This window comes from Morchella sextelata, assembly GCF_020137385.1.
Source record: "Morchella sextelata strain SCLS chromosome Unknown scls_12, whole genome shotgun sequence".
Classification (NCBI taxonomy): Eukaryota; Fungi; Ascomycota; class Pezizomycetes; order Pezizales; family Morchellaceae; genus Morchella; species Morchella sextelata.
The window spans coordinates 825,261-843,135 of record NW_025408627.1 but is presented as its reverse complement, the minus strand read 5'-3'; the positions used below and the strand labels follow the sequence as shown (position 1 = coordinate 843,135).

Here is a 17,875-nt window from a genome sequence, read left to right as displayed (position 1 = left end):
TTCAAGCCGCACTCAACTTTCTTTTAACTTTTTTTTGTTACTGCCAGGTATGTATGTATGTATGTATGTACCTATCAGCTTTGAATATTTTTTTCTGCCTGCATTTAGATTCCCTACCTACAGCAAAATCTGCATACCACGTTTGCATGTATTTGAGTCTCTAAAACTTTGCTTTATAACTTTAAGTCCAAAACTGGCATGCAAAAACCCATTGGAGCCTTGTGTACCTTTACTTGCAAATCAATCATTGGCATGGCTATCTGCAGAAATGACCTAATTGCAACCCATACAGTCTGGTCCTCTAGATATCAACATGTGTTCATTTGTAAAATTTGAGCCTGTAAATCGAGCTATTGAGCTGGTTTGTTTGCGGATTTCTCAATTGAGGAGATAAACAGATAGGTAGCTATAGCCGAATAAAATATATTCGGTTATGGCTAATCAATCATGCATATGGGGCCGGGGCGAAGCAAACCAGTTTTCTTTGAGAATATAAAATTAAAGGACTGATATTTAGCTCGTTAAATTGACGTTATCTTGTCCGTATTTTAATCGTCAGATTGAGGATTTCCGCAGTTATGGTCCATACACTCGTGAGAACCTGAACCTTGGATCCCATTGAAGACATATCCATTGTCTAAATTCTCTTGTATTTACATCTACCTCCCTGAGCTCGAATATATTCTTTGAACCACTGATTGACTTCAACCCGCCTTTTCAGTGTTACAGACGTTTACTACACATTGCCAGTCGACAGGACAACATATTAAGCGGGCGGATCTGATTTTCAGAAACTCGAAAATTCCATAAAGACCCAGGCATAACAGGGACATTGAACTGTGCTTTTCTTTCCAAACTCCAAAACAGATAAGGAAAAGGAAAGGGGGGGAAGTACATATATAATTTACAGTGATAACCAATCACGGGCATTAGACGTAGAGGGAGAAAGAGAAAGAAAAACAACCGAGTTCAAACCAATTCAAACTCGATGCACTTCTCGACCAGCTGCGATCCTTCACGAGGATATGATGAGCGGTTGGCTAACAAAAAGATGTATCAAAAAAGGAAAGAAAAAAAATAGGATAGCCAACACCCTGAGCAAGATGGCTGAAATATATGAAACCTCCTGCCAACAAGGAAAACGATTTTACACGCTTGCGACGCTGGGAGTATCAACAAGCAAAACATGTAGGGAAACCCTGTTGAGTCAGATAACCAGGCCTACGTGAGAGTTGAAACGTCCAAGAGCGTGCAGAAATTGGGATATGGTTATAAATGGTAACCGAAATTATAGACCACATCGAAGACAGTGATGGCGAATTCCGTGACCAGCGTATGGTTTATAATACCCTATCAACCGGTCAGTATGAATACTTGGATGGGGCTCGGGTTTTTTTCATCGGTCTTACCCAAGGTAATCCTAGAAATTTGATTAGCATGTTAGAATTACAAGTGACGGTAGCCGAATTGAATAATATACCTCTTTGATGCTGCCAATGGCATGCATTTTCCCAACATCACTTCTTGTCCCCATAAGTTTGATTCTGATCTGGGAGCCTTTGTTGATAATTTGGTCGCCATTGTCCGAAAATTGTGGGGGGTTCGAGGTAGGATCGAATTTTATTTCCCGAGGGATGAGCTGGCTAGTGAGAAGGAACGTTGTAAAACAGAGCAGCGGTACTTACATGGCTAGACACGAAGACGGTAAGAGGGCCGACTTCGGCGAAGAATCCCATCTTATTGACAGAGCTCACAACTCCGTCAACCTGTCGGGAGAAAACAGCGCGGTGAGTTGACTGCAATATCGCTCTGGCGAGAACATATCACAGGAGAGTAAAGTGAACTTACTGTCTCACCCTTGAAAGGTCGCCATACAACAGCTTTGTAAGTGATCGTAAACTCAGCATCTCCTTTGCCTGGAATGATTCTCCCTAGAGTGAAATTATCGTGTTCTATCACACAGATGATGAAGTATCGACCGGTACAAGAACCTTCCACATCTGCATGAAGTTTGTGGATAAGGTACTCGCGCATATGAGGGCCAAAATAAGATGGGTGGAGCGTGATAGTACGCTGAAGCTCGTGTATGAAGAACATTGTAGCTAGTCGTGACGGTTGATTGAAGGGTATTCGGTAGTTTCTTTGTTCCTCTCTGAAAAGAATCTCCTGCCGACGGGAGGGTTGAGGTGTTGGGGGGTTGAAGGAGAGTGAGGGTATACTATGGAGATAGCGGGTAGGTAACGCGTTTTGAAGCTTTCACGGGATTAAACTGATGAAGACGTGAGGTATGTAGGTACAGTACTGTATGCACTAAGTCCATCCCAGTTACAATGGCTTTGTTGCAGCGTCGGTTAAAATTACATAACACCCGGAGATGGACCTCAAAATCTATATATGGAACCACATATACTTTGGGTCCTAGCTGCCAGACAGATTATGTGGTATATAAGGCCTTGAAAGGTTTCAGCTCTAAAATAAAGCCCATTGAAATCTAATAATCTTCTCTTCATTGTGGGCTAGATGCGAAATGTACGTATCTGGAACTACTGTAGGTCAGCATATATTTCTACACCACTATTGCTACGATGGTACGCATTCCCTTCTTATCCTATGACGCATACGCCGAGCAAGTACAAAGCCATAATCCTTTACTCGAATTAGATACATGTATCAGTCCTTGAGCTAGAGTACCCCATACAGTAGTAATTTAGGTACAGCATGTAAGAGGTCAGGACAGACTGAGAATCTTGGCAACCAAACCTTCGAGCTGGCTGACTGTAACTGCCAGATGTATGTAGGTACATCTTGTACCTACAATTCTATTGTATTTCTACTAGTCTAGTTACGCCACACTGCCACACCCAATCACAGTTCGCTCCGAATTCTGCCGCTGCCCACCACTCGTCCGTCCATCCCGCCGCCTGGCTTGTCCTCGTCTGCAAAATTCATCATTCTTTCCCCCGCCGTCCGTTCTCTGTGGTCTCAGAACTCAACTCTCCCCTCAACCACACCTCCCCCCCACCCTCCCACCCACCTTAATTATCATCATCGCCATCATCATTAACAATGTTTAGATCGGCCCTGCGTCAGTCTACCCGCTCCGTCGGGGCTTTCTCTGCTGGCAGAATCGTCGCGGTACGTAGATTATACTGTCGAATTTTCTCATTTCAATTCATCCTCGGCCCTCCGGAACCAGTTTTTTTTTCATCCGGGAAATACCATATCCATAGCCAATTGACTTCGGATACAACCCGAGATGTTTCTGAATTGTTTCAATCATTGATCAAGCGATAAAATGCTGATGTTTGGTTTATTTATAACTAGGCACGAAATGTCGCTCCTGCCATGATTAGCCATGTCCGCTCCTATGCCGGGGAGGCCAAGGCATCTCCAACAGAGGTTTCTTCCATCCTTGAACAGAGGATCCGAGGTGTCTCCGAAGAAGCCGGCCTAGCTGAGACCGGAAGAGTTCTGTCTATCGGGTAGGATTATGACTTTTTAAATCTATCATGTACCTGTACCAAGCAGCGCTAAATCGGCTATTCGACAGTGACGGTATCGCCAGAGTTCACGGTTTGGCCAACGTTCAGGCCGAAGAATTGGTCGAGTAAGTACAATCATATACTCATGAAACATGAAACATGAAACATGTTTACTCATTTTTTTTATCAGATTCGCATCAGGTGTCAAGGGTATGTGCTTGAACTTGGAGGCTGGCCAAGTCGGTGTTGTGTTGTTCGGTTCCGATCGTCTTGTCAAGGAAGGAGAGACTGTCAAGCGTACCGGTGAAATTGTATGGAGTACCTTTTGCACTTTCATCCCATCAAATGCCATATCATTTTATACTATTGCATTGACCATTACATTTACTAATTTTGTATCAGGTTGATGTTCCTGTTGGAGAGTCACTTCTTGGACGTGTCGTCGATGCCCTCGGTAACCCCATTGATGGAAAGGGCCCTCTCAACGCCAAGGAGAGGAGACGTACCGAAGTCAAGGCTCCTGGTATTCTCCCCCGTCAGTCTGTCAGGGAGCCTGTCCAGACCGGGTTGAAGTCCGTCGATGCCATGGTTCCTATTGGACGTGGACAGCGTGAACTTATCATTGGTGATCGTCAAACTGGTAAGACCGCTGTCGCTCTCGACACAATTCTCAACCAGAAGCGCTGGAACAGCGGGTCCGACGAGAAGAAGAAGCTTTACTGTGTGTACGTTGCTGTCGGTCAGAAGCGTTCCACCGTCGCTCAGTTCGTCAAAACCCTTGAGGAGAACGATGCCATGAAGTACACTGTCGTTGTTGCCGCCACAGCTTCCGAGGCCGCTCCCCTGCAGTTCCTTGCCCCCTTCACTGGATGTGCCATTGGTGAATGGTTCCGTGACAATGGAAAGCATGCCGTCATTATCTATGACGATTTGTCCAAGCAAGCTGTTGCCTACCGTCAGATGTCTCTTTTGCTTCGTCGTCCCCCTGGACGTGAGGCTTATCCCGGAGAGTAAGTGGATTACAATTCTTAGGGCTTTCATTCAGGTTCTAATTATCCTAGTGTCTTCTACCTTCACTCTCGTCTCCTCGAACGTGCGGCCAAGATGCACAACAGTCACGGTGGTGGATCTCTCACCGCCCTTCCTATTATTGAAACCCAGGGAGGAGATGTGTCCGCCTACATTCCCACCAACGTCATTTCTATTACCGATGGACAGATCTTCTTGGAGTCTGAGTTGTTCTACAAGGGTATCCGTCCCGCTATCAACGTCGGTCTTTCTGTCTCCCGTGTCGGTTCCGCTGCGCAGGTTAAGGCCATGAAGCAGGTCGCTGGGTATGCATTTCAGGTCGTTCAAACCATTGTCAACCAGTCACTAATTCTGAAGTTAGTTCCCTGAAATTGTTCTTGGCCCAGTACCGTGAAGTCGCTGCTTTCGCCCAATTCGGTTCTGATTTGGATGCGTCCACCAAGTCCACCTTGAACCGTGGTGAACGTCTCACTGAGCTTCTTAAGTATGTTCTACATATCCCCGCTTATGTACCGTAGCTCTCTAACACCATTAAAGGCAGAAGCAATACTCCCCTATGGCCGTTGAGGAGCAGGTTCCTTTGATCTATGCTGGTGTAAACGGTCACCTTGACAGCATCCCAGTTAGCAGGATTGGCCAGTTCGAACAAGGTATGTATCTCGATATAAGGTCTAAATGGAATAGGAGTACGAGCTAACAGCCATACAGACTTCCTTGCCCACCTCAAGAGCAACGAGTCCGGACTGATCGACACAATCAACAAGGAGGGTGCATTGTCCAAGGAGACTGAGGCCAAGCTGAAAGAAGTTGTTGTCAGCTTCGTAAAATCTTTCTTGTAGACATAAGCCTCATGTTTTTCCCATGGTAAATTTGGCCTCATAGCATTTTTGTACACCCTTTCCTTGTTACTTTGCTCCCAATTCGCATAAACTGTATTGCCTCAACAAAAATATATGTTTGAACGAATGAAGTAAAAATCTCTGTCTCTTTAGTTGGTCAAGATATTAGAGAAAAAAGTTGTGACGTGGGGACAGTGGGTTGTTGTATTTACCGTGAATTTCAACAGTCTTTTTTTTTTTTAGTTTTTTTTTTAGTTTTTTTTGTGATTCCGCAGGATCTGAGGGTGCGTGAAACGAATTCCATCTCAAGAATAGTACTGATTTCAACGCTTAATCATAGCTTACTCATTGCTGGTAATGATTACACGAGGTCCTGAATACAAGCACATGTAGGTAGGTATAGTAAGCACATCTATTATAATAAAGGCTGTTTCACTTGGAACCTTATATCCGGCGCCCTCGTCATTTAATAGAATCCAAATATTTTCATCAATTTACAAATCTCCAGGCTTATATAAAAGTTCCAAATGTACCTAGTAAGTGAGAATAAGTACTAGAAGGTTCGAGGAGAGGAGCGCCTAGGATGGTGTGGATCTATAGAGATATCAATTTTATGAGTGTATTTGAGAGGTTAGGGATGTCATTGAAGGACTTTCATGCCAACAAGGGCCCATAGCACTTGGGTGGTATATGTATGTAGGACACGATGGGCCTAAGAAGATAGAATCTACAAATGACGGTACAATAGTAAGAAAGATACGATACGCACATAAACTACAGTACCAAAAAAGCGGGGGGGTCCGGCCAGTACCATATCTGGAAAAATACCGTAGGTTTACGGTATAACAATTAGGGTTCCGATTTAACTCGAAAGTTTTGTATAATTCCGTATTGGTACAGTACCATTACATCCACAGCGCAGCCTCTATAAACTATCCAGCTGGCTAAAACAAATACCCCTCATAATTCCACCAGGCAACCGTGACGGCCCACTTTGTCAGGGTCAGTTCACTGCTCTAGATCCGTTGTTTAAAAGTATTTATTTACCTTTTTATTCAGGGCGAATTTATACCTATGAAACTCAATATAGCCTGAGCACCCATCGCCTATGACAGATCAGCAGAACGCACTGTCAAAAGAAAGGTTTCGCAAACGGTATATATATATGCTGATTACTCTGAGCATAAAAGACCAGGAACCTAGTAGATCTCCGTAAATATTATAAGAATATATAACTACACATGATGTAGTTTATCGTTGCCAGCTAGGAGTGGAAACCTTGGGTTGACGTCAAGAAACAAAGGGACGGCATTCTTTATAAATATTTGGCTAGGTGGATTGTACCGGGCTCTTGTATGTACAGTCGCATGCATCAAGTTCTCGCCGTTCACGATGCAACACCCAACCTCAATACTCGTTACTCAACCATAAGTGAAGATATTTAATGGAGAATACATAGTAGAGTTAAATAGAATATAAAGAAAGCGATTTTGAGACTACCATCTAGTATGCCCTCCATTGGCTTTGAGACACGCCTCAACCCTTAATGGCAATTTATCTAGCTTTGGTTGGGACAATGCCCCCTACTCCTCTTGTGCAGCGATAAAAGGTTCATCATCACGATGAGGTATTCTCTGTCTATAACTTCATTCCCTTTTTAGTGCACTCTTGAGCATCTCCCATGAATTCTCTATGGCGTTGAAATCTGGTGATCCAGTAGGCCAATCCTCCTCCTGACTGACAGTTTGTATCTTTATTTATCTGTACAGTATTTCAGCCAATTTTATGGAGAATAACAACAGCTTGCCACTTGTCATATCTTGAAACTTTTGCAGAGTTCGTGGTGGAGTGGTTATGGTTTGACTCACCGTCAAAAAACGGCGGGAACTTGTTGCATGCGACTGTACATAAAAAAGCCGTCCTAGGAACCTTCCAATATGGGATAAAGAAATACGGCAAGGGCAGTTTTCCTCTATGGGAACATCTATAAAAGGAGTGAAAGAATATAAACGGATTTATGGTTACAAGTAGTTCTCTTTTACAATGTTGACTGTGATTTATCATTTTGGATCTTGATAGTGAAGTGTGTCATTTTCCGCCATGTGCTAACTAATATATGTACATCTCGTCTACCGAAAATTGATCTTTTCCGTAACAAAAGATCCCTAACCCTAATACTGAATCAAACTCCATGAAGTAGTCTCGAGTCAGTACCTACATGTTCCTGGTCACAAGGATACAGATGCGTTGATTATGTAACTAGCGACGATCGCCCAATGCAATACCTAACCGCCTGAGAAGCTCCAAGCATATGTATTTAGTAGATCTCACCGGACAGGGCTTAAGCCACCTCACACATCCTCAGGGGTCAAGCTCTCCCTCAGTAACTTAAGATCCTTCTTCCACCTGGAGTTGCGCTCTACTGGAGAACAACTCATCCTAAACATCTTATACAAAATGTACGATCCAGCACCCTATCGGGACGTGGAGGGACAACCATCGCGAGTACTTGGAGGAGAAGCTAGTGATTCTCCTAGGTCTTCTATAGACTCTACTTCAACTACTTCCCTCATTCTCGAAAGGATAAATCGTGATGGAGATGACACAGATTACAACCCAGCGGCGCCCATTCACAGGGAAAAGCACGGTGATGATGACCTTGAGGGTGGAAAATCCCGTCTCAAACCTGCTGAAAGGAAAGTTAGAAGAGCTGTGTATATCCTTGGAGCTGTGATGGTTGGAGCTTGGGCCCTGGCCCTTGTGGTATACATTGCTAGAGATCATTACAAATGGGCAGATACCCCCGATTCAACACTACCATCACATTTGGGGAAGACTATCACACTTGATCAAGTCATGGGAGGGCAATGGAGGAGTAGAAGACATGAGATTGAATGGATCGACGGTGCTACTGGCTCAGAGGACGGCTTGCTTTTAACACAGAATCCCCCTTCATCTAATAACTTCCTTGAGGTACACGATGTTACAAATACCAGCAATACGATCGTGTTAATGCAAAGCAGGTCCTTGCAGGGCAATGGACAACCGATTCATGTTTCCAAAGCGTGGCCTAGTGCGGATTTAAAACGCGTCCTCGTGGCATCGGATGTTCAATCGGTACAGCTCTCTCGCGTCTTGTGATTCTAGGCCTTATTTTGTGTTAACAATTATTTAGAATTGGCGCCACTCGTACACTGCTGTATATTGGATCTATGATGTCGCCACAAAAGTTGTTCGGCCTCTTGTACCCTCTGATCCAGAGGCAAGATGTGCGTTGGCAGTGTGGTCTCCTCAGGGAAATTCTATCGCCTTTGTTCTTGACAACAACCTATACATCCATCAGCTAGACCTACAGACCACGTCAGATGTATTCAAAGTCACACAAATTACTAGAGATGGCGGGACAGAGTTGTTCTATGGTATTCCTGATTGGGTTTATGAAGAGGAAGTATTCTCTGGAAACAAAGCACTTTGGTGGAGCGCAGATGGAGGTCATCTTGCCTTTTTGCGAACAAATGAGACAGAGGTCCCTGAATATCCAATTCAGTATTTCGTTTCGCGTCCTTCAGGCGAGATCCCTGAGCCTGGCCAGGAAAATTATCCAGAACTCGAGTTCATCAAGTATCCAAAAGCTGGCGCGCCCAACCCTGTGGTTGATTTGCGTTTTTATGATGTGGAGAAGCAGCAAATATTCTCTGTTGACATTGAAGGCGATTTCTCTGATGATGATAGATTGATTACAGAGGTCTTGTGGGCTGGAGGGGAAAATGTCCTCATCAAAGAAAGTAATCGCGAAAGTGATTTTCTAAAAATGGTTTTGATTGATGTTAGTACACGGACTGGAAAGGTTGTGAGAGAAGTAGATGTTGAATCGCTCGATGGGGGCTGGCTTGAAGTGGTTAGTAAAATCTCTCTATCCCGAATTCTGAAATACAAAAAGATCTAAACCATGGTGTAGACACAAAATACGAAATATATTCCTGCGGATCCTTCTAAAGGCCGGAAGAATGACGGATATATTGACACTGTCATTCATAAAGGATACGATCATCTGGCATATTTTACTCCTCTTGATAACCCAGCGCCCGTACTTTTGACATCCGGTCAATGGGAAGTTGTTGACGCCCCTTCTGCGATTGATTTGGAAAACGGATTGGTATATTATGTTTCTACTGAGCGTTCCCCCATCGAGAGACACATATATAGCGTCAAACTCGACGGTTCTGACAAACGCGCTCTGACGAACGTATCTGAAGACGGACGTTATGATGTTTCCTTCTCAAAACTGGCGGGTTATGCCCTACTAACATATTCTGGACCCGATATTCCTTGGCAAAAGGTAGTCAGCACACAGTCCAAGAAAGGCGATTCATTCGAGAAAGATATTGAGAAGAATCAAGCGCTTGCAAAGCTCGCAGCGGCATATGCACTCCCCACTTTCCACTACTCGACTGTAAATATCGATGGCTTCGACTTGGAAGTTGTTGAGCGACGACCCCCAAACTTTGACCCGAAGAAAAAGTATCCTGTCCTTTTCCAAGTTTATGGTGGCCCAGGCAGCCAGTCTGTTACCAAGAGTTTCCAGATTGATTTCCAAGCCTACATTGCTGGAGCCCTTGAGTATATCGTCGTCACTGTAGATGGGCGAGGAACTGGATTTATCGGGAGGAAGGCTCGTGTCGCTGTCCGAGATGACTTGGGGTCTTGGGAAGCAAATGATCAGATCGAGACTGCAAAGATATGGGCAGCCAAGGATTATGTTGACGAGGAACGAATTGCCATCTGGGGATGGAGCTATGGTGGTTTCATGACTCTCAAAACTCTGGAACAAGATGCTGGCCAGACGTTCTCTTATGGTATGGCAGTCGCACCCGTTACCGACTGGCGATTCTATGGTAAGCCCGTTTCCCCACTCCCTATAATTCTAGAGCCCTTAGAACTAGACAAACAAAAAGCACATCTTGGCAGCAAAATTGAGTATTCACATTTGTGTGAGCTATACTCAATGATAGCTCCAAGCTGTCTTCTTTTTTTTTTTTTGGCTCAGCTCTCGGAGCTATATATTCCCATGACTAGAGCTTATTGTGGTTATAACAGACTCGATCTATACCGAACGCTACATGCATACCCCACAAAACAATCCTGACGGTTACGAAAGCTCGGCAATCAGCAATGTGACGGCGATCTCTCAAAACGTTCGCTTTCTTTTGATGCACGGTATTGCCGATGACAACGTCCATCTCCAGAATTCCCTTACATTGCTGGACAAGTTGGACCTTGCTAGTGTGGAAAACTATGATGTTCACGTGTTCCCCGACTCTGACCATTCAATTTATTTCCGTAAGTCCATTCACCGCCCCTTGTGTGTTGTAAACCCCTAACTGGTTATGTTCATTATTACAGATAATGCAAACAGGATGGTCTACGATCGTCTCAGCCAGTGGCTTATCAGAGCGTTCAATGGCGAATACTTGAAGCTAGACCACCTGAAACCAAAGGAGGTTGAGGATGAGTAGAGGCCTGTTTGAATAAGGAGTTTCTTTCCCATAAGAATTGTATTAGTAGCAGTTACTGGCGGCGCTTGGGGGGTCTCGATATGTTTGGTTGCTATTTTCGACTATTTTTCTAGTCATTTTGCCTTAGGAACCTGAGGAGCCGCTGCTATTCTTTATTTGATTTACTACGGGGTGCTTCACTTTCCGGTCTGATTCATGATATCTGCACGAGTTTACGCGCTAGTCTGAAACGAGTTGTTGCTAAGTATGTAGTTGGGTGCAGATGATTTCAGGGTACAGTTGAGTGATGGGCTGTGAATATAATACACTTTTGAGTCTATTGCCAACTTTTGTGTCCATTATAATATATGTACCTTCTTCTTCTTTTCTTTCCTCCCCTGCAATCTATGTGTAAAATAGATGATGGTCTCGCTATACCTACGCCTCCGGCTCATCCATCGCGAACCACTTTGCCCTACAATCAACAGCCTACCATACCACACCCCCAAAGTCAGCCCACACTCACCCCACACAAAACCAAAAAGAAAAGAGAGCAGATAATACACACCTCCTTCCTCACCCCCCTCTTCGGATCATCCAACACGCCCACCAACCCCCTCACCACCTGCCGCCTATACGGCAACACCAGCTCGCCCCTCAGCGCCCCGGGGAACGCCGCAAGACACCGCAGCGCCTTCGCCCGCACCCGCGGCGGATTGGTCTCCCGGTCGCCACACGCCGACAGCAGCCGGCCCACGAGAGAGGCGACGTGCTCCTTGACGGCGTCGGCAGACTCGCGCACGGTCACGATGAGCGTGTCGATGGTGGCGAGCTTGACGGAGGGGTCGCGCAGGTCGAGGGATTGCAGCAGCAGCGGGAGGAGCGTGGGGAGGGAGGGGAGGATCACGGGGGGTGTCACGCTGCGCAGGATGTTGGAGAGGGCCGTGAGGTGGGGGGGTTTGAGTGCTGTTTCGTAGGTTGTTAGTTTTTTTTTCTGGCGGACAGAGAGGAGGGGAGGGGAGAGGGTGGGGGTTGGGGTTGGGGGGGAAGTTACATGAATCGGCGGCTTTAAACCCGTCCACGATCCTCGGCACGCAGAACGCAAAGATGCGCTGCTTCGTGAGCAGCCGCACGACGGCGTGGTTGGCCCTCGTGAGGAAGTCAGCATCATCACCAAGGAGCGCAGCAAAACCTTTACTTGCTGTTGCGCCGTAGGTTGGGTGCGAGAGGAGGGCGACGAGGTCGGCCGTGATGTCCATGCCGTGCTTGTCGCCGCGGAGCACCAGCGCCTTGGCGATGAAGAAGAGGATGCGCAGGTTGTTGCCGAGGAGCTCGTCGTGGGGGGCGGTGGGCGGGGCGGAGAGGAGCGGCGCGAGGAGGCTGCTGGTCAGCGCTTGCAGGGGCGGCGTGTCCTGCGGGGTGCGCAGCCATTTGTTGGTGAGGAGGGAGGCGGTGTGCAGGTGGCTCATGCGGTGGGCGGGCGACTTGGGGTGCGCGGCTTGGTGGATGGTTGAGTGGAGGAAGGCGGGGAGGGAGTCGACGGGGAGGGGGATCTGGGTGTGGTGGGTCAATGATTGATAGCTCATGAAATTGGACTGGACTGGGTTGGGCTGGCTGGCTGGCAAACTCACCTCTCGTCTCATTGCCGCTAGGACATATGCAAAGATAATAAAGCACCCGCTCTGCTCCTTCGGCGCCGACTCATCAAACGGCCTAAACTCGGCCGCCACCCTCTCTCTGCTCGCAGCAGGAATATACTCACACGGCTCCCCGCGCACAAACAGGTTAAACACCTGCCCGATGATCTCCGTCTGCTGCTCCACGTCCAGCGCGCGCACAAGGATGTTGATCAGTCGTCCGCTCACATCCAGCACCGAGTCATCGGCCATGACGCGGGAGCCCTCGTCGCCGATGAGCGGCAGCACGGTCTTTGTCAGCAGCGAGGGCACGAGCCGCGTGAAGTGGGCTTTCATGTCGTCGTTGCTGCGCTCGGGCATGTTTTGCAGCACGTAGAGAAGTGTGGAGAGGATGGCGCGGGGGTAGGCGGGTCCGCATCCGCCTGTGTGGGTGTGGGGGGTCAATGATTGTTTCTACAGGAGCGGGTCAGGGGGGTGACATACCGTGCAGGATTACTTCCAGCTTGTTGACCATCCTGGTGAGCAGGATCTCAAACACCGCTCGTTCCAGACTCAGCTTCGCCAGTGCCTCCAGCGTGCCCGTATAAGCGCTACTGCCCGCTTCATCGTCGTCGTAGTCCGGCAGCTGCGCCATGAACGCAGGGAAAGTGATGCTCATGATGAGCGCCGGCTTCAACTTGCTCACATCCTTCAACCCCCTCAGCGCCTCCTCCCTCAACTCCACCTTCTCCCCCTTCTCCAGCGCAACCTCATCCAAATACTGCACCACCATCCCCACCTCCCCCTCCTCCAAGAACCTCCTCAGCCTCGCCAGCAGCGCCAGCCCCCGCAGCGCCGTGATCCGGAACCCCGCTTCCTCCTTCGTCGACCCCATCAGCGCCTTGGAGTACATCTCAAACAGCTTCTCGCGGAACTCGCCCATCGGGTTGTCGAGCGCCGGGTACGCCGCCATGTCCCCCCAGCTGCCATACACCTTGACAGAACTCTCGAGGAACAGATTCAGCACCTCCAGCAGCGCCCGCTGCTTCGCGATCCCCTCGGCGTCGCTGTAGATCAGCAGCAGCGCCGGCATCGCCGTCTGCACCACATACGCGTGCGCCGCCGCGCTCGCCGTCGCCACCTTCGCCAGCACCTGCCCCGCGGGCTTCGCCTGCTTCTGCTGCGGCTCCTGCAGCAGCTTGAGACACTCCTTCACGAGGCCCTTGAGGAAGCGCGCGAGCGGCGACGTCGGCGGCGGGACCACGTTCAGGCCGAACGAGAGGGTCTGCGCGATTGCGTGGGCGACGTTGAGGGCCTCCTGCGCGAGCTCGTCCTCGTCGGTGGAGTTGAGGATCTCGAACTTGACGGCGTCCCAGAGCTGGACGGAGTGTGTTGCGATGGTGGGGGCGCCGTAGGAGGTGGCGCAGGCGGCGATGGTCTGTAGGACGTCTTTTTTGACGCTGGGGGAGGTGGAGTCGAGTTTTTCGATGAGCTGCGGGAAGACTTGGGCGGCGAAGTAGCGTGTGGAGGAGATGCAGGCGCGCAGGCGGTGCTTGAGGTCTTGGGCGGTGATGCCGTAGGGGTCGTCGGGCGGGGGGCGGAAGGTGATGGGGAAGTAGCAGTAGACGACGTCGAATAGCAGCTGTGGGTGGGGGGTCTATGGTTAGATTTCGAGTATTCAGAGTGGGTTTCTCTCGGAAGGGGGAATGCAAACCTCGACATGCATCACGATATCAAACTCCACCAGCACAACCTTGACGACCGAAAACACAATCATCAAATTCCTCGGATCCTTCTCCCCGCCCACCAGGTCCACCAGCCCCGTCACAAACCTCCCGCCCATGCTCTTCAGCGCTATCCACAGTCAGCAAGAACCCTGCCCTCTACCACTCTACCACCTCCACCACCACCATCCAGAGCGCTCGAAAAAAACATACCGTCCCTATGCCTCTCCATCAGCCCGTTCAGCAGCGTGAGCACCACAAAGCGCGTCCCCTGCGGGTGCTTCGCAAGGTCGACCTTGCACAGCGCCTCCGTGACGGTCACGGCCTCGTCCTTGCCGAAGCGCGCCATGGCCTGCAGCGCGATGAGGCCCGTGCTGGTTTCTTTGAGCCCGCTTTCGTCGTCGAGGCGGTCGCAGAGGAATTGCGCGATTACCGCCACTGGCTTGTGTGGTTAGCTCTTGGGGCGGGGAGAAGGATTGGGGGGGGGGGGGGGGGGGGAGAAGGATGGGGGCGAACCATGTTGTCGGGTAAGAGCTTTCGAGTCGAGCGATGAGAGTACGGCGGAGAGGTAGGAGATTGCTGCAGTCGCAGTGACTAGTCAGTCGTGTATTTGCGTTATCGGGCGGGCAGGGCAGCTCAGACCTTTGGCACGCACGGTCCTGTCGTCGTCGACTAGGTATTCGCCGAGCGACTGCACGACGTCCAGGAGCTTGAGCGCTTTGCTCTCGATACCTGGGGGGGGAGTGTTACTATGGATTGCGCTGTCTGTGGGATTGTACAGTGGTAATGAGAGGAACAATACGTTTTGCGGACTGGGTGGCTATGCGCGTGGCCTCGGTGGGGTCCTTTTCGACGTTGAGCATGTACAGGCGGGCGTCCATGGCTGGAGATATGCTATGGTGGGGGGGGGGGGGGGCGGGGGGGATGGATGTGTATGGGTATCTATTAGTATTATCACTTGTGGACGGGGGGGGATTGGGGTTTTGGATGGATGTGTATGGGTATGGGTACATGTATCTATTAGTATCATCACTTGTGGACGGGGGGATGCGAGGGCTGCGAGATGGGCTTGTCGATAAGCGAGGTGGGGTGGCCGAGCATGCATTCTCACTCGGTTCTGCAGTCAAGCATCAAACTCACACACACACGTCCATTCTTCAACACCATGAATGCCCCCCCCAACCCCAAACATGTCAAGGCCGAACACGAGAATAACAAAACTACTAAAACTAACAAAACAAAAACAGAAACTAGAGAATCCACATCAATCGCCCCCTGTCTTCCCCGCCTCGGCCAACACATACCTCTCCACCTCCTCCGCACTCGCAAACCCGCCCGCCACCTCCGCCCCCCCAAAGCCATCACACCCCCACACCAGCCCGCCCTCCACCGCCTTCCCCAGCCCGACCTGGTACTCAAAGATGCCCCTCGCCACCTCCTCCAGATCCACGCTCGCGCCATTAAACGTGTCCCCGACCCCGCCCTCATCCGGCCTCACACACAGCCTCGCGGGTATATCCGCGCGCGTCAAATCGCTATACGTAAACACCCTGCTCGTGTCCTGCGCATGCATTCCCCCCTGGCGGAACACGTTCCCGCTCACCAGCACGCTGCTCTGGTTGTACACGCCGAGATGGTACTGGAACGGGTGCACGTCCGTGTCGCCGTCGTCGTCGCCGTCGCCGTCGCCGTCCGTGGCGTTTGAGGCCGGGAACAGCGGCGCCTGGTTGTTGGTCGAGTCGAAGAGGTTGTTGACGAGGTGGAAGGTGCCGAAGCGCATCAGCGGGTTGCGCGAGTCGCTGTTGTTGAAGTGGTTGCCGTAGATTGTGAAGCGCATCTTGCCCAGGTCGCGGTCGGCCTCCTTGTTGCCGCCGCCGAAGAGGAGCGATTTGTGGTGGTTGCGCACGATGTTCTGCTCGCGCGCAAAAGAAGGTCAGAGATCATCTCTACACTATGCTACAGACACAGAGTGAAGGGTGTCTTACGTGCGAGAAGGTGATATTATCCGATCCATCCTCGGCGTCAAACAGCCCGTCAAACCTATCGACGAGCCACCCGCCGAGGAAGGGCTGCGGCTGCACGTCCTCGGGCCCGTCCTCGAGGATCAGCCCGTCCAGCCAGATGTTTGTCGCCGTGACGGCCGAGATTGCGTCGTATCTCGCGTTCCTACACGCGGGTTAATCAATCATTGATAGGAAGGTTGTGTTGGGGGGTCAATGATCGGATTGCTACACACCATGTCGCGGGATACGTCTCTGGCGCCGGAAAACAGTCCTGCGGCGGCACGATGCGGAGATTCCTTACTACACAATCCACCAATTAACCACCACTCCCCCCCTTCCCTACACCGTCCACTCCAGCACAGCGCAATACTCACCATGCACATTATCCACACTACTCAACTTCACATTCACGCCCACCAACGCATCTCCCGCCTCCCCCTCCCCCCACCCCACCAGACTCGTCCCGCCCCCCACCTCCACCGCCTCCCACGCCTTCTGCGCATTCTGCGCCTGCCCGCGCCACCCATTCATCCTCCCCAGCCTCCCCCGATACTCACTCGCATCCCCCCCCTCCCACGTGCCGTTCGCCGCATCCACCGCCGCGTCCACCGCCGCCACATACGTCGCGTTCAGGCTCAACACATACATGGTGAAGTTGAACGCCGGCGACGCCGAGTGGTCGATGTACCACTGGCAGTCGGCCGACGTGCCGTTGTCGGCGATGGTGTTGCCGTAGAGGGTGCCGTTCACGTAGATTGTTTTGGGCGAGGGGAGCTGCAGCGCGGCGCGCAGCGAGGGCATGGTGGTGACGATGTAGGAGGTGTTGGCGGGCGGCGGGAGGCCGCCGCCGGTGCTGTCGTGCGCGAAGCCGAGCGGGGTGCGGGTGAGGTGTGCCGGTAGCGGGCCGGCGTAGGGCGTGAGGGTGCTGAGGGCGTGAGGGAGCGCGGAGAGGAGCGGGAGGAGGAGGGGGTGGAGGCGGGCCATTTTGGATGGTGGGTAGGTCGTTGTTGAACTGGCATTGTGGGTATGGGGGGGGGGGGCGGTTTTATAGCTGGATGTACAGGTATCAAAGCGGTACTTTACTTACTACTACTACTACTAACACTACTAACACAGCTCCTCCGCCGGGCCCAAGGGAAGTTCTTCCAAGAGCCCGTGCTCCTTCGGGCTATATGTCCCCATATATGCATACCCAAGATTATTCAAGCTCATCTGCAGGCACATGCTGTGTATGTATAAAACAGCAAGCGTTTATTAATACCTGCAGATCTGCCCTTTGCTCGTTAACCAGGATTTGCCAATTGTGCTGCCGAGACTTCCGGGGAAATGATCGGTATCCCGGGATATTTTGTCCCGAAGGCCCTTTCGGCTGGCATCATGGGTAGTCACTCGTATGTGTGAATAGTCACTCGTTTTCAGGCTGTTGGTGGATGGGTTCTTTCCACATATCTGAGGTCTGGATAGGTCTCGAGAAGACTGTCCTGGCTATTTTGCTCTGTTGCTCGGATGATGAAGGATGGAAGGAATGGTGATTGAGACTAAACGGGCTGCTGCAGCTTAGCCTATAGGTCTCGAAGCTAACACATCGTGTATATGAACAGTTACTCCTGTATGTGCGAGCAATGTAACTATTTCTTGAAAAACTCTCTCACTAAATAGTAAACCCAATTCTCCCAACCAACTACGT

The 17,875-nt window shown here is 50.2% G+C and overlaps 5 protein-coding genes across 5 annotated transcripts; 2 read left to right on the top strand and 3 right to left on the bottom strand.

Annotated features, from left to right (window-relative positions):
- Positions 1-1,340: 1,340 nt before the first annotated feature.
- On the bottom strand, positions 1,341-2,097 carry H6S33_002098 (uncharacterized protein; the record flags this gene model as incomplete). Its single annotated transcript, XM_044833448.1, has 5 exons — positions 1,341-1,350; positions 1,410-1,420; positions 1,481-1,639; positions 1,686-1,766; positions 1,849-2,097. 5 exons carry the CDS (start codon positions 2,095-2,097, stop codon positions 1,341-1,343), a joined length of 510 nt encoding a protein of 169 aa, XP_044693241.1.
- Positions 2,098-3,066: 969 nt separating this feature from the next.
- Positions 3,067-5,350, top strand: H6S33_002097 (uncharacterized protein; the record flags this gene model as incomplete). The annotated part of the gene is made up of 9 exons (XM_044833447.1): positions 3,067-3,135; positions 3,325-3,482; positions 3,551-3,607; positions 3,673-3,793; positions 3,885-4,492; positions 4,544-4,816; positions 4,873-4,995; positions 5,049-5,161; positions 5,220-5,350. The coding sequence occupies 9 exons, from the start codon at positions 3,067-3,069 to the stop codon at positions 5,348-5,350; spliced, it is 1,653 nt and encodes a 550-aa protein (XP_044693240.1).
- A 2,457-nt stretch (positions 5,351-7,807) lies between these two features.
- On the top strand, positions 7,808-10,866 carry H6S33_002096 (uncharacterized protein; the record flags this gene model as incomplete). Its single annotated transcript, XM_044833446.1, has 5 exons — positions 7,808-8,467; positions 8,526-9,248; positions 9,309-10,245; positions 10,448-10,690; positions 10,754-10,866. 5 exons carry the CDS (start codon positions 7,808-7,810, stop codon positions 10,864-10,866), a joined length of 2,676 nt encoding a protein of 891 aa, XP_044693239.1.
- Positions 10,867-11,283: 417 nt separating this feature from the next.
- H6S33_002095 (uncharacterized protein) lies at positions 11,284-15,066 on the bottom strand (the record flags this gene model as incomplete). The annotated part of the gene is made up of 10 exons (XM_044833445.1): positions 11,284-11,334; positions 11,414-11,811; positions 11,900-12,398; positions 12,477-12,904; positions 12,966-14,118; positions 14,176-14,315; positions 14,399-14,623; positions 14,702-14,764; positions 14,828-14,917; positions 14,988-15,066. 10 exons carry the CDS (start codon positions 15,064-15,066, stop codon positions 11,284-11,286), a joined length of 3,126 nt encoding a protein of 1,041 aa, XP_044693238.1.
- Positions 15,067-15,449: 383 nt separating this feature from the next.
- On the bottom strand, positions 15,450-17,172 carry H6S33_002094 (uncharacterized protein; the record flags this gene model as incomplete). The annotated part of the gene is made up of 4 exons (XM_044833444.1): positions 15,450-16,097; positions 16,171-16,351; positions 16,422-16,488; positions 16,563-17,172. The coding sequence occupies 4 exons, from the start codon at positions 17,170-17,172 to the stop codon at positions 15,450-15,452; spliced, it is 1,506 nt and encodes a 501-aa protein (XP_044693237.1).
- Positions 17,173-17,875: the final 703 nt, after the last annotated feature.